Source organism: Oreochromis niloticus, linkage group LG8, assembly GCF_001858045.2.
Source record: "Oreochromis niloticus isolate F11D_XX linkage group LG8, O_niloticus_UMD_NMBU, whole genome shotgun sequence".
Taxonomy (NCBI): Eukaryota; Metazoa; Chordata; class Actinopteri; order Cichliformes; family Cichlidae; genus Oreochromis; species Oreochromis niloticus.
Genome location: NC_031973.2, coordinates 17820108 through 17835567, shown reverse-complemented (window position 1 = coordinate 17835567; position 15460 = coordinate 17820108). Strand labels below are relative to the sequence as shown.

The 15460-nt window shown below is 36.8% G+C and overlaps 2 protein-coding genes across 3 annotated transcripts in view; one reads left to right on the top strand and one right to left on the bottom strand.

Moving 5' to 3' along the window:
- The window catches only part of LOC100701335 (protein tyrosine phosphatase receptor type H), a 574626-nt gene that overhangs the window by 277387 nt on the left and 281779 nt on the right, over positions 1–15460 (bottom strand). The gene's annotated exons all lie outside the window — the stretch shown is intronic.
- Positions 319–6338, top strand: LOC100704310 (sarcoplasmic reticulum histidine-rich calcium-binding protein). The gene is made up of 6 exons (XM_005448313.4): positions 319–1143; positions 2631–2749; positions 2923–2994; positions 3103–3157; positions 3240–3276; positions 3372–6338. The coding sequence occupies exons 1-6, from the start codon at positions 540–542 to the stop codon at positions 3391–3393; spliced, it is 909 nt and encodes a 302-aa protein (XP_005448370.1). The 5' UTR covers positions 319–539; the 3' UTR covers positions 3394–6338.

Here is a 15460-nt window from a genome sequence, read left to right as displayed (position 1 = left end):
ACCATTAATCTAAAAAAAACCCACACATAGTATATTTATCAAAGCTCTGCTTCTTTCCTGAATAGTTTGGAAGCTATGACAAAAAAAAACTGTGTATAGAACCATAACTTTATCTTCAAATTATTTAATTATTGTAATTTCTAATAAGAAAAAAAAAATCTTATTTTTGCCCCCTCCTGCAGTTCAGTAGCCCCCTCCTCCTCCACCACATGCACACTCACCTCTCTAATGCTCTGTGTTAAGGGCATCAGGAGCATTCTCGCCATGTGCCTCTGTCACTCAAATACACACAGCCACACACAGTCGTGTTTCCACTGTGTCCTCTGTGTTCCCAGCACAAGGCTGGCACTCTGCTCTCTGTGAGCACACTTCTTTTCAAACAGTCTCTCAGGAGCCTGGGAAAAAGACCTGAACACTGCCTAAATCTGCTGCGCCTTTAGAAGCTTTTTGTCTTCCATCGACTGTTTTGGTTTTTGGTGGAAGAATAAAGTAACCAGAATAAGACCGTCTTCAAGTTCCAAAGCTGCATTTCTCCCAAGATGGCACCTGTAAAATTTTGGGTGGTAGGTCTCCTGCTTGTGATGCTGTGCTCATCCCAGGTCCCTTTCTCTGCTATTGTAAGTGCCCAAGACTTGAACGAACTGGAGGAAAGCCTCCATGATAGAAATGCTAAGGAGGCTGAGGCTGAAGAAAGTGAAACGGCTGAGGTTGGTAAAGGGAATGAAGAAAAAGATGAAGACTCAGATGATGATGAGGTAGAGACTGATGAAAAGGTGGAAGAAGAACAGGAGGATGAGAAGGAGACAGCAGAGGAGGAAGATGACAATGCTGATAATGAGGAAGAAGATGATTCTGAGGAGAACGGGGATGTTGAAAAGGAAGAAGAAGGTGAGGGTTCAGATGAGGATGATGCAGAAGAGGAAGAATCTGAAGAAGAATATGCAGCAGAGGAGGATGAAGAGGAAGAGGTGGAGGCAGATGCAGATGAGGAGGAGGAAGTCCCAGCTAATAATGAGGAAGACGACAAGAAGGAAGCAAGGCAAGAGGGTAATGATGAAAAAACTCAAGGAGAGGATGTAGATGAGGAAGAGGCTGACAGTGCTGAAGAGGATACACATGAGGATGACTCTGAAGATGAAGATGGTGAATCACACTTTAAAAAAAAAACATGCACACATTTTGAAACATATTAATGGGTTAGCAAGATACTAAATGGTGCAGTATTTAAAGTTACAACAAATAATGAGATTTTTTGGAATCCCGTGAGTCACTCTGTACTCTACAGTAGCTCTCTGACATTGTTCAGCTTACTAGGGTTACTTTAGGAACACTGTCATACATATCAGTCCTAAAATAGACTGGATTATCTGTGCAATAGCAGGAATGCAACAGTATCTATCTATTTTTTGGTGGCCAGTGTAGCTTTTGAGACTTCAAACAAGCACCAAACATTGAATACTTTGAGATTTGTCCAAAAGAGGGTGTTATAAAGGGATTTTTTTTTTTTCAGTCATTGCTTCATGCTAGAAAAAAAATGACAACAAATAATATTATGGAAAAACAGCACCTGTAGGAATTTTAGCTTTGTTTACAATAAATCTACTTAGACTATTTTGTAAAAACAAACATGTCACATGATGTTATGACAAAAATATAATACAAAAAAAGAGACCATCTGTCCCATAATATTGCATCAAGCAGAATTAAACGTTAGACACGTAACTTCTAAATAAATGGCAATAATCAGTACTCACTAGAAAAGGTCTTTTTGGATTGTGTGTTAGTACAGAGGCTCAAAAGGCCCAAAGTCACTGTACTCTCAGCGGTTAACTACAAAAAGGGTGAAAAAGTGATGAATGAAGTTGTAAATTACTGCCAAATGAATTTAAATCATCAGCACCAACACAACAATTTGGAAACCCATGTGAATACTTAGGTTTTGATACAGTGAATCAGGAACGCATTCACAGTCTTTCACTTGTTCAAAGGCCCTTGAAGGCCAGGAGAAACAAAATTTTCTGGTCTGATGAAAGCATAGATGGAAATCTTCCGCATGAATGCAAAACAGCATGTCTGGAGGAAACTAGGCATTACTCATCACCTGGCCAATACCATCACAGTGAAGCATGGCGGTGGTAGCATCAAACAGTGGGGATGGTTTTGGTAGCAGGAACTGGCAGTTGTAATTGTTGCAAAGGGTGTTAGTATTGACCAAAGGTTGTGAATACTTATGTAAAACTTATATAATTGTATTTTATTTTGGATAAATTTGCAAGAATTTCCTGCAAAATCTTTTCAAGACATATAGGGTTATAATCATATATTTATTTAGACAATTTAATGTTCTACAAGATACAGTTGGCTCTATTCCACAGCATGTCTTGTCCTGTCTTCCTCCCCTCACTCCCAACCAATCAGTATAGCTACCTCTCAATTTTCTTCCTGTTAGTTTTTTCCAGTCCAATGTCACCAAAGCACTTGCTCACAGAGGGTCATCTGATTATTGGGGTTTTCCCTGGTCCTTACAATATAAAGCACCATTGGGCAACTGTTGTTGTGATTTGGACGTATAAATAAAACTGAATTGAAATGAATAGAATACAGTTCCTGATTCTGTGCACCATTTACAGATGAGGCTGAAGGTAAAGACACAAAGGACAACCAAGGTGACTCAGATGAAGAGGAGGGAGTTACTGACACTCCACAGTTCCACTCTGGATCTTTGTGTAGTGTTTGCTCCATTTGTGAGGTAAAAAACAAAACAAAACAAAACAAAAAAACATGTAATGGAAATAACAGACTTTTTTGTGAATCTACCCAGTAATCACACATCATTGTAAGTCCTGTATTGTCGATTTGTCCTGACTATATACCATATGCATGACTAATCACTCTAAGTTGTGGTTCCTTCCCATCTTGTAGCATTGCTCTAATTACTGTGCCAAGTGCCCGTGTGAGGAAGGAGATGAGTCAGATCACTGCGAGCACTGCCAAGTAAGCATCTTGACTTAAAAAGGATTATAACTGCTCTAATAATACACAGCACTTCATTTTGCCCAGTTCCTCTTTGCGTTAATCCTTTTTGTTTGTTTTGTTTTCCAGGGTTGTTCAACTTGCTACATTTGTCCCATTCTTTGTGAAACAGTTTGCACACCGGGTAAATGCTAGTTGTGATTCTGTGGGTGTACTGCTGTGTGTTCACAGATTTCATTAACTTTGGTTTGACTTACATTTTGTAGGTGGTCTTGTTGATGAGCTGACTGGATCCCTCTTTCAGTAAGACTATTCATGTTTAAAAACACAGTGATATTTTTAGATTCATTATTGTTGCACTGTTGCCTTTACACATAGTTTTGCTTTTGTTTCTACAGGACTGTTGCCTCTCTGCTCTGAGCTCCTTGGGAATTATGTCCATTTGCTTTAATGTGAAACTGCTCACCAGACTTCACCACATCCCACACAAACTTTCTATGAATTTTGCAAACAAAAGCAAAGACATATTTATGTTTTAAATGATACTTAAAACTCTCCCGTAAGAGATGATTTCTTCTTTTCACTCTTTCTCCCCTTTTTTGTCTTTTCATTATTTCTACCAAAGTCCCAAAATTTGATAAAGTAATATTTTTACTTATGTCAAAGACATTATGTGATTGTAAGGTTTTGGAGTTTTTCTAACTGTAGGTTTAGGAATTTGGGGAATTATTCTTTTTTTATTGCGAGAAAGGGCACAATTTGACATTTAGCTTCACAATTACATATCAAATTGAAAAACAAAAATAACTATTCTGGTTTCAGAGATCCAGCTGGATCTAGAGACACAGTTTGTGCATGGTGTTAATGGAACGCACACACAGACACACACATATGCAGGCATGCACACAGACATATAGGAGCTTGTCATGAATCATGCAGACAAAAAAGATATATAAAATATATACATTACCAGTCAAACGTTTGGACACACCTTCTCATTTAATGGCTTTTCTTTATATTCATGACTATTTACATTGTAGATTGTCACTGAAGGCATCAAAACTATAAATGAACACATGGAATCATGTAGTAAATCAAAAAAAATGAAATAACTCAAAACATGTTTTATGTTTTAGGTTCTTCAAAACAGCCATGATTTGCTTTGATTACTGCTTTGCATATTTCTGGCATTCTCTCGATGAGCTTCATGAAGTCGTCACCTGAAATGGTTTTCCAACAGTCTTGAAGGAGTTCCCAGAGATGCTGAGCACTTGCTGGCCCTTTTGCCTTCACTCCCATGGACTGAAGGCAAAATCACACAAAGATATGGAGGGTGGGACCAAAGAGCTTAAATTTGGACTCATCAGACCGAAGCACAGATTTCAACTGTCCATTTCTTGTGTTTTTTGGCCCAAACCTTTTCTGCTTGTTGCTTTTCCTTAGTAGTGATTTCTCAGCAGCTGTTTGATTCGTGCAGTCTCCTCTAAACAGTTGATGTAGAGATGTGTCTGCTACTGGAACTCTGTGTGGCATTTATCTGGGCTCTAATCTGAGGTGGTGTTAACTTTCAATTTCTGAGGCTGGTGGCTCAGATGACTGTATCCTCAGCAGCAGGGGACTCTTGGTCTTCCTTTCATGGGCCGTTTCTCATGTGAGACAATTTCATCGTAGCATTTGATTGATTTTACAACTGCACTTGGGGATACATTCAAAGTTTTCTTGACTGACTGACCTTCTTAAAGTAATGATGGACTGTCGTTTGTCTTTACTTAGATGATTGGTTCTTGCCATAATTTGAATTCTAACAGTTGTCCAGTAGAGCTGTCAGCTGTGTACCAACCTGACTCCTGCACAACACAACTGATGGTCCCAATCTCATCAAGAAGGCAAGAATTTCCCCAAATGAAGCCTGACAAGGCACAGCTGTGAAGTGAAACCATTCCTGGTGACTACATCATGAAGCTGATTAAGAGAATGCCAAGGCTTTGCAGCGCTGTCAACAAAGCAAAGGGTGGCTACTTTCAGGAATCTAAAATAAAGGCATATTTAGAGTTGTATTTTTTTTTCTTTGCTACATAATTCCATATATCATGCTTTATATACTTGATAGGAATATGTGTGACTGCACTAGAGGAAAAAAGGACCATGAACATTATGACAATTTGCAATTTCTCATGTTGTGTCCTTTTTGACTTCTTGTGCTTGCATCCCGTTAGAGTACAATTTAATGCAAAACACTGTACAAACTGTTTTGCCATTATCCAATAAAAAATTTAGTTCTTTTAATAAAAATGTGTTTAGCATAGTTGCTTTTTGCATCATATGCATCCTTTAGCTTCTGCGATTTAACTGTTACAGTCTTTAAATGGTTCACAATAAATTGGGTTCAGAAACCGAAGTTGTGGGTTAAAGATTTTGTAAACAATAAAACCCGGAAGCCAGTAAGGCACCGGTGCAAATGTCAGATGTCATGACTTATATTTCTCTATAGGTAATTCAGGCACTTAGTCTTACATAACACACATAAAGGTGTAAAAAACAGATTACCAAAAAGGAAAAAATGGTCCAAATCAAAGGCCAAACTTGATACCAACAATTTAAAAATCTTTTTCAACAAGTAAACATGCAAATCTGTCAATCAAACAGGGACCCTGTGATCCATGTCTTTTTTGTTAGCGGTTTGTTGTCTTTAAGATCAAACCAAAACAACTGTGCTTGTTTTGTCGACATACTGCCACAGACTAAGAGGCAGTACTCATTGTGACAAATGAACCAAAGTAAACAGGAAAAATTGATCTACTGTACTCAGAAGTAAACATCAGATGATTAAATAATATAATGTATTTTTTTTGTAAATTAGTAAGATCAGGTGCAATCTTTCTGTGCTTCCCAACTAAAAAATCTTTGTTCATTTGTCAGTGATTTGGCAAAGAAAATAAGAAAAATAAAGACCAACAAATTGTAAAAATGATAAACATTGTCATGTCAAGATCAAGTCTTTCACTGATCCGCACAGTCATATGTCTTAATAAACAATCATTTTCATTTGACTGTCAGTTTACTCCATACCTCGCCATCATCTTTAATGTTTTGGAAAAAGGTGTTGTGTGTTTGCTGGATTTCTGTTCCGCATAAACACAAAGAGAACTGGGCCTAATGAAGCATAGTGATGAATGTGTGAGGACATGAAGGGCAGAAAACCTTTTTGTGTAGATTCACTTACCAAAGTGATGCGTGTATAAACACAAGACTGGTTGACATTAAACATTACCAGGTAACAGACATGCCGCCCGTGTGATAACAAATTGTAAATCTCTGTACCTCTACCTATCAATATTTTCTAATAAATTGATATATGAATGGAATTTGACTATTGAATTTTAATAAATTTGTCACCACTGTTGGCTGACTAGTGTAATTACTGCGGTTTGTGGGAATCATGTCTTAATTTATTTGCTGATCTAAACATTTGTGAATGTTTTGTGTATAATAGTTTTATTTTATTTGATAATAGTTTGTGGATGGTCACATGATTGGGGTCGTACTGAATGCTAATAGGCACCAGTTGGTAGGATGAATCTTTCAATGTTTTTTTTTTCTTTAAAATATAAAGTTTACACTTTTGGAATTTTTCATTTCCCTTTTCAATAATAGAGATTTAGTGGTATTGTTTTTTTGTTTTTTTTTATCAGTATCATTATTTTTGATTGATGTGTCACATGAATGGATAGGTTAAATCTCCATGTCAGTGACTTTAATTTGTTCCTGGGGGCCCTACAACTATACAATGCAATGTTTTAAATAGTATCACAGGAAATGCAGGAGTGATATCAATTTCAAAAATGTCATCTGAATATGAAGCTCATACCATCAGCTTTGTTTGACCCGAACACTGTATATGGGGGCTTGGTTGTCCAACTCAGTGATTAAGAAAAAAAAAAAATCCACAAGTTTGCATAAATGATAATACAAATGATAAACTCTATACAAAAAACAAAGTGAAGGACCTGTCACTGCACCAAATCAGAGTGTTTTGAATAAGACCTTTCTTATATTTTCACCTTTGTCTCGTCTAGGAGTAATAGAAACTAAGGGTGGTTTTTCTGGATTGTAAAAGAAAAGAAAAGAAAGAAACCCGACAAACAGCTTTATTTCCTATGAAACATTTTGTAAGCTGAGCATCTGAAACTTCTTGTACATAACAAGATTTGTTTGTGCTGTGCTTTAGAAAAAATGTATTGCCATTGGAATGAGTACATTTTGTTGCAGTATGCACTATTTTGGGGTTTTGTCTTGTTTTGTCCATTTCTTTAATTATTCCATCCTCTGGGATCAAATATATGATTTCATGTATGCATAAGCACCTAAGTGATGCATCGGAGTAGAATGAATATAGTTAAACATACTGACTTAACCTGATAACTGGTACACTCCTATTGATGCCTCTATTTGAATACCACATTCTGAGAAAGTGTCTTCAACCGTGTTGTGTGTCTCCCCTATACTGCTCTTTGTTTATACACAGGGGGTGTCCTCCCATTGATTACCATAATATATATATGTGTATATATATATATATATATATATAGATAGATAGATAGATAGATAGATAGATAGATAGATAGATAGATAGATAGATAGATAGATAGATAGATATAGATAAGTATCTTGAAGTGTACTGGAGCAGTTTCTTACCCCTTTCTCACTGATGGACTCATTGAAAGTGGACAAAAGTTTTTAATCTGAGACTTGAAACCAACACATCACTTCATAAGACTTGGAACCCAGAGACTGGAAGAGTGAAGGTAGGATGATTTGTCAAACTTTTAACCCTGAGTACAGTAATATGAACAGTTGTCTAATCTTGACAGCTTCTTCATGGAGTTTTGTAAAAGAATGAGGATCACAAATCTCATCCAAGTGATCATTTTAGGGCTTTGTGATGCTTGTTTTAAATTTATTCTATCTTAATAGAATAAACTAAAATTCCACTGAGAACAATACTGAGATGCTTCCTCTTTCCTAAAATCTCAAATCTAAAGTGATTTATTTTTTTTGTTATTGATGATTGGTTTTATTTTCCCCTTGAAGATGTATTATCCCACCCTTGTGCTGTACCTGGGTTTCTGGGCTTTGACAAAATGTGGTGAGTAAAATGCTTTACTTTTACTTTTATAATGATTAGCACCAACCTGTCCCACTCATGTTGAACATAAACATATAATACTTCACTTTCTCCCTCATGTCACTTTTACATGTTTATAAAAACAAGCCACAGTTTATCCAGGATGTGAATGAGCATTATTCGAAGCTCATATTTGCTGTGTTTCCGTTTCAGCTGCTGCAAGTTATTGGTGTTATGAAGGCTGTGGTAAGTATCCGATAAACATTTGAATGAACGATTTTGATCAACTTAATTGGTTGACTTGTGGTATTAAGTCCACATTTCAATTTTACAGCTCATATTCCGAGTCAGTGGGTAGAACTCCCTAATAGGTTTTGTGGAGGATCAAAGCAGTCACCTGTTGATATCGTGACCAAAAATGTAACAACTGACCCTAACCTGGGAAACTTCAACCTCACCGGTTTCAACTCTCGGGATGTCTTCACGTCCATTATGAACAATGGACATACAGGTACACAAACTACTCAAGTATTTAAGTTGATTTGCTTTTTGAGATACTTTACTGCTAATAATGAAAATGAAAATGCATTTTATAAATTTGGCGGAGAAAAAGTATTTTTCAGCACTGAGTAATAGCGAATGTCATTTATGTAGTATATTATAGAACTCAAGAAAGGCTTCAAAGCCATCGATGTCATAATTAAATATGTTTATCTTCTTTTTAATCTAACTAAAACTGCATATACATGCAAAGTTTTCCAAGTTACAACAATCTATACCATTTGTAGTCAAGTGCACACTGAAAGGAAATGAAGTTAAAGTGAGTGGAGGTGGACTCAGTGGAACATATACCGCACTTCAGTTTCACTTTCACTGGGGTGATGTAAAAAATCCAGGCTCAGAGCACACAATTGATGAGCACAGATATCCAATGGAGGTACAATGTTTCTTCATTACTTGACATCTAAACTCCTTTTCTATATTTTGCTTTGCCTTATAAGTTGTTGGACTCTCTTCCAGATGCACATAGTCACTCAGAAGGATGGTCTCACTGCCCCTCCAGAGCATCCAGACGGATATGCTGTACTTGGGTTTTTTATACACCTTTATGCAGTGAAACAGTTGTCTGGACAATCTTTACAGAGTCAATCAATGTGGACTTAAACCTGGTAAGTTATATGTAATGTCAGATATTTTAAAAAGGTAATTCAGCCTTGAGGCCTTTGTATAGTATGCCAGATGAAGAAAAATGGGAGTAATAATACAGATGTTTGACATTCCTATGTACAATGGTTAAAATTACTATATTCCCTTTGTACTGGATTGTGTTTACACAATGAGAAGGCTGATTGTTATTAAGAGGCACCTAGACAGGGAACAAATGCTTTTTTGGGGTTGTTGTAGCTCAGGAGGTAGAGTAGGTCATAGCTTGGTGGTTTGATCCTTGGCTTCTTCACCCTGCATGCTAAATATCCTTGGGCAAGATACTAACACCAAGTTGCTCTCCAATGCACCTATCCGAGTATGAACGTGTGTGAACAGCACTTAATTAGAAAAAGCATAGAAAAAAGTGTTTGTGTGAGTGAGTATGAATGAGGGAAGTTGTATAAAGCACTTTGAGCACTATATAGAAACCAGCCCTTTTTTACTTTCTACAAAATTGCACATTTTTTCAGTCTTAAACAATTTTTAAATATTTTAACCAACAGCTGTAACTTGAAATAAACAGTAATACTGATGGTAGAGAGTCGGTAATGTGTATTCCACGTGACATTCCGGTCAGCCACTTGAGCTGAGAGTTTATGGATTTAGATGTTAGCATGACATTATCTCATTAGTTTCCATCTAAAGGCGACATACTCTGTTCTGATTGAGGGATTTCCAAAAAAATAAAAGGTACAGGTCTGCTATCACCTTGCTAAGACATTAAATCGATTAAACCACTGATCAAGAAGAATTTATCATATAAAATATTAAAATATCTCTCCCCCGGGCAGTGACTTAACAGGGATTTTTTTTTTTACTAGTTCCTCATTATCTATAGAGATACTACAACACACTATAGATTTAAAACAACGTAGGTTTATTCAGTGCAAATATTATTAAATATATAATAGTAGGAATCTTTAGTGAATGAATATTAACAACTTTAAACTTTTATTGTGTTTAACTTTACTAGGTAAACTATGACATTACATTTAAAGTTCACTGTTCAGTCCTTTGGACAGCTGGTCGTGTGAAAATCCAAAATGTCTCCCTTTTCTTTAGTGGCAGGTCATGATCTCTAGCCAAGTTTTAAGCATGTTTAATCCCAGAAAAGCAGAGAGAAGCTATGGTATGTTTTATATCATTAATGTTGGCAACTTTATATCACAAAAGAAACATACCTAAAAACAGAATGTATCAGAAACATGTGATCCTTGGCCTTCAGTTGGAATAACTTTCACGCATACCAACATGCATATATCATGTAGGAAATTATTCTTAATTAATAAATGCTGACTACATTTCACTGCAAATATTGATTTTTTTTTATGTTGTCCTTGACTTGATGACTGTATTGAACAGTTTTTAGGAAACTTGATAGACTTGAAATCAGTGCCCAAGCTCAAGTATGATTGTGATAGTTGACCTTAACAACACACATTGAAAAGCAAAGCGCATTTACTATCATAAAAAAGTAAGAAAATACCGTACTTTTTCATAGCAATAATGTGAAACAAGGAGATGCAATGATGTTTAATGCTAGAGTAATGATAGAACTGCACCACAGCACAAAAAGCTATGATAGACTACGTTCAAATAGAGTCAGTATAATGTTGGGTCAGGTAAAGTGATTCATCTGCTCAGTTTCCTCTGATGTGAATGAAGCTTTCACTTATCTGTGAAATCAGCTGCTCTCAGTATATCACTAATCAGTGCTGGGCAGGAAGAGGAAATACACGTGACTGTCTTCAACAGTTCAACACAATCTTTGGCAATCTGGATGTGCGTCAGGTGAGTTCACCTTTTCATCAACCCTTATGAGACTTCTATGACAGGCGCCAGCAGTTAGCAGATTACATAACAGGTTACACTTCTGCACCAATAAACCAGGGGCATGTATTCTAGTGCAGGAACATAGACATCAAATAATGATGTGAACATTAAATATGTCTTAAAATATGTTTTTTTCCCTTTAAATCCACCAGATGAAGATGTTCCCTAATCAAACAGGATATTTCAATGTGTATCGACCCACACAGCCCCGTCATACCAGAACAATCCTAACTACAGCTGGCAGCGTTCGTGGGAACAGTGGATCTGTAGCCAGTGCTTCTCGACATCTGTTATGGTTTCTGCTGCTGGAACGCAGCATCTGTGTCTATTTTATATAATTTGGATCAGCTAAGAAGTGCTGTGAAGAATATACTGTGCTGCACTTATTAGGTTCTTTATATGTTAGCTTGGAAAGTGGTTTTTCATTGGTGACATTTGAATATGTAATTTTCATTACTTTCATTGTATTATTATTATTGGTTGATTTTAGGGTGAGCAGAAATGCAGCTTATAAAACTTTGAGGGGATTAATGTCATACTGACATGATATTAAACCTTGAAACTGAGATTACCAAACAAAAATATTTCTGCAGTTGCTATAAAATAGCTGTTTCTTTTACTTCATCAAAAAATATCTTATGAGAAAAAAAAATCACTAATTAAAAAAATATATGTTTCTTTAGTAAAGGTGATATGTTTGCTATACAAAAAGCAAAGTATAACAGTATATTTTTAAATCGAACACTATGCTTTAGCAGTGGAAAATGTATTCTTCTAGCCAGTTTAAATAAAAAAAAAAAAACCCCCACTTGTTTCAAACTGAAATGTGTGATTCTTGTATGACGCCACAGGTCTGAAGCTTCATGTCTGCTAGGGTTCACTTCACTTACATGTTTGATATAATATATATAAAGCGAGGAGGGAATTTAAAGCTCCTTCAAACTCAGGTCCTCTACCAGAGGCCTGGGAGCTTGAGTTTCCTGTGCAGTATCTTAGCTGTTCCTAGGACTGCACTCGTCTGGACAAAGATCTTCGATGTTGTTCCTGGGATCTGCTTGAGCCATATACTATACCAACCATTTGGTTATGGCATTTCATGTATGCCCTTCTTCCTAGCATCTTGCACCTTGCTGCTTTGTGCTGGATTGTCTCAGGGGCATCTTTACACAGCCTGCACCTGTGGTTGACCCCAGCCTCTATGGATCTTGTGCTTAGATCTTGTTCCTCTGCTGCCATGATTAGCAATAAATACAACTGAATTGGACTGAATTGAATTGGTGCCATGTTAATGTGAATCTGATCCATTTATTTATTTTGTAACCATTACAATACATGACTCTATGTTACTCTGGCTACAATTAATGCGCAGTGTCTCAAATTAAAGTTAAACAGTTAAGCTATGATATTAAGGTACATAAAGGTTAGGCACAGTACTTCCTGGAACATGCTAAACATAATGCAAATCTGACTGTCCTTAAGTTACTTTCTCAAGATAGATAGATATAAGATGCTCTCATCAACATACCTGTTAACAATGGTGATGACTAATGCCCGTTCTTTTAATAGGAAGCATCGAGTTGCATGACTAAAATTGAAGTTGCTGTTACTTTTAATAACAGCAAGATTAGTATGTCAGCCAAATGAAAGTAACGAGGGAGTGCCGTCTTTTGTCAGTTTGACTTTTATGTCAGCAAAAACTACAGTTGATCAGGAACCAGTCTAGGTGGCCCATGTTACTTAGACATATATAACCTGCCTAATCTCTACTCAATTGCATTGCTTTTAAAATTGAGCATGACCTTTAGCGTATAGTGGCGTAACCTAAAATGCATTTTGCACTGATATCATAATGGCACAAAGTTAAAAGAAATGTGTCATCTTTGACTACCACTACAGTTGGAATATCACAGTATGTCATCCTATGGCTGCCCTTTATCCTTTAAGTTTAGGTCCTCTACACAGTGGCTGATTCTTTCTATATGAAATGACTGGTGTGTACTAGGAACTGATCTGATATCTCTGTGCTGGTGTTGTTTTTACGTCATCATAACTGCTGATCCAGGAACAACATCACAGCTGACAAATGACGTGGTCTGAGCGTTCAATTAGCATTAGCCAAGAAGTTAGCTAATGCTTTTAAAAGCAAACATTAGCAAACCAAGACGAATTAGTTAAATTTGGGTAACAGTAAACCTAACTCTTTGTTCTAGGGCTTTAGGCAAACCAAAGCACTTTTTTCTTTCCCGCCACATTGCAAAGTTATGACATCGCAACAATGTTGTTGATCAGTTGGTCGATCAATTGCAATGTTGATCCTGGACCAATAAAACAATAAATCACATGATAGGGTTGGGCAAGGTTTACAATGGGTCCAACCGAAACCTTGGCTGATTTTGACCCAAACCTGTTTTCACACCTTGGCTCGTGTGATGAGGTAGAGGATCAATGACCCTCTTGCGGACACTCCTATAGGGCTTAAAATCTGGAACATTAATTGCACTTAGAACTGAAGAAGCTTCTCGGATGAGAGGTGAAACGTCTTCAAGAAAACTTGAAGTCCAGATGCTTTTCTTTCCATGCTCCTTTGACCATCCCAGACCAACATTATCATGAAGATACAAAAATAGCAGCAACATATCATAATTAGATATCTCCATATAAGCACAAAACACACCTCCAGAAGTTTAATATGAATGAAAAAAATCCCCTTTTTCTAAAACAATCATTTTCTTCAATTTTTTATTTAACTTCACAATTACATACGATTTGTTTCCAAAACCCAGGACCAGTATTCTGCTCAAAAACCTTCTCAGAAAGTAGTTTGAGTAAGTGTTTCACAAAGCTTTCTAGTTTAAAAACCTTCTGGTCATGAGAAAACATTAGCAGGGACATCCAGAGCAGCTCTAAGCAAGCTATGGACTGAAAATAGTAACATAACACATTCTTCCAATAGGTTTGACTGGTTGATTAAACAAACAAAAAAAACAACAACAACAAAAACAACAAAACTAGAAAAGTTGCCTGTGAATGCCAAAGTGAAAACAAACAGTGTCACACACATTGCATGTGCACAATGTGTGCTTATGTAATCATATTTTTCATGGTGACAAATCAAAGTACTTGCAACAATGATGGAAATAAAAGAATTCACCTTTAACTTGAAAAATACTCCAGCAGAGCCAGACTCAGGGAGGAAGAAGAAGGAAGGACAAGAAGACAAACTATGGGAGAAAGAAGACAACATTTAATGACATGCAATAGTGGTATGTGCTGTTGAAGTCAAAAGTTGCACTCATCATGGGCATGGGCGTCATGGTAATTTGGGGCTCTTAATGACTCTTTTGAACTGTTCTTTTTCCAGGGTGGAATCATGTACAGCATTCATCTTTAATAACCACCAACAAACTTCTGGCATAATTCTGGCTGGATATTTGATCACTCTTGGCAGAATTAGTTATTATCATTTAACATGATTAGTTTTAACAGAAACAGATTTCATTTCATGTATTTATTTCTTATTTCACACTTGGTTCAACAGTTTCAACAGTTTATCATTTCATACACACAAACCTTTTTAGATTTTTTTTAATCTGGAAAAAAAGGAGAAAAAAAGACAAGAATTTTTTTTTAAGTCTAAAAATGGCCTGTATTTGTATAGCGCTTTACTTACTATGGACCCCAAAAAGCTTTACACTACATTCAGTCATCCACCCACACACTGGTGATGGCAAGCTACATTGTAGCTACTGACAGAGGCGAGGTTGCCAGACACTGGCGCCACCGGGCCCTCTGACCACCACCAGTAAGCAACGGGTGAAGTGTCTTGCCCAAGGACGCAACGACCAAGACTGTTGAAGCCGGGGCTCGAACCGGCAACCTTCCGATTACAAGACGAACTGCCAACTCTTGAGCCACGATCACCCACAATCAAAAAGCAAGTAAATCATGTGTCACTCTTTTACAACTTAAGTGTTGTTGCTGGTTCGTTAATTATTCTGAAATGATTGTTAGCTGACCGTTTCGGAAACAAAAACAAACATTTTCTTGAATTCTATTTTAACTTAATCAGGATTTGTTTCCAAAACCTAATATTCTATTGACAACTCTTCTGTGAAGAGTAGCTGTAGAGGTACAGGCGGAAAAGGGCCTCATCTACTAATAGGAAGGTTGGTGGTTCATGGCTTTGAGTGCTTCAGGAGCACTCAAAGGTAGAGTAGAAAGGTGCCATAGAAGCCTTAAATAAAGCATTAAATATGTCGAAGGGACAAACAAAAGGCTAAGGAAAATGCTCAGGAGAAAAGCAGATCACTTTAACTTTTTTTG

Coding starts and splice junctions, on each gene's coding strand:
- LOC100704310 (XM_005448313.4), top strand. CDS start 540: ATGGCACCTGTAAAATTTTGGGTGGTAGGTCTCCTGCTTGTGATGCTG. Junction 1,144..2,630: donor TGACTCTGAAGATGAAGATG/GTGAATCACACT, acceptor CACCATTTACAG/ATGAGGCTGAAGGTAAAGAC. Junction 2,750..2,922: donor GTGTTTGCTCCATTTGTGAG/GTAAAAAACAAA, acceptor CCCATCTTGTAG/CATTGCTCTAATTACTGTGC.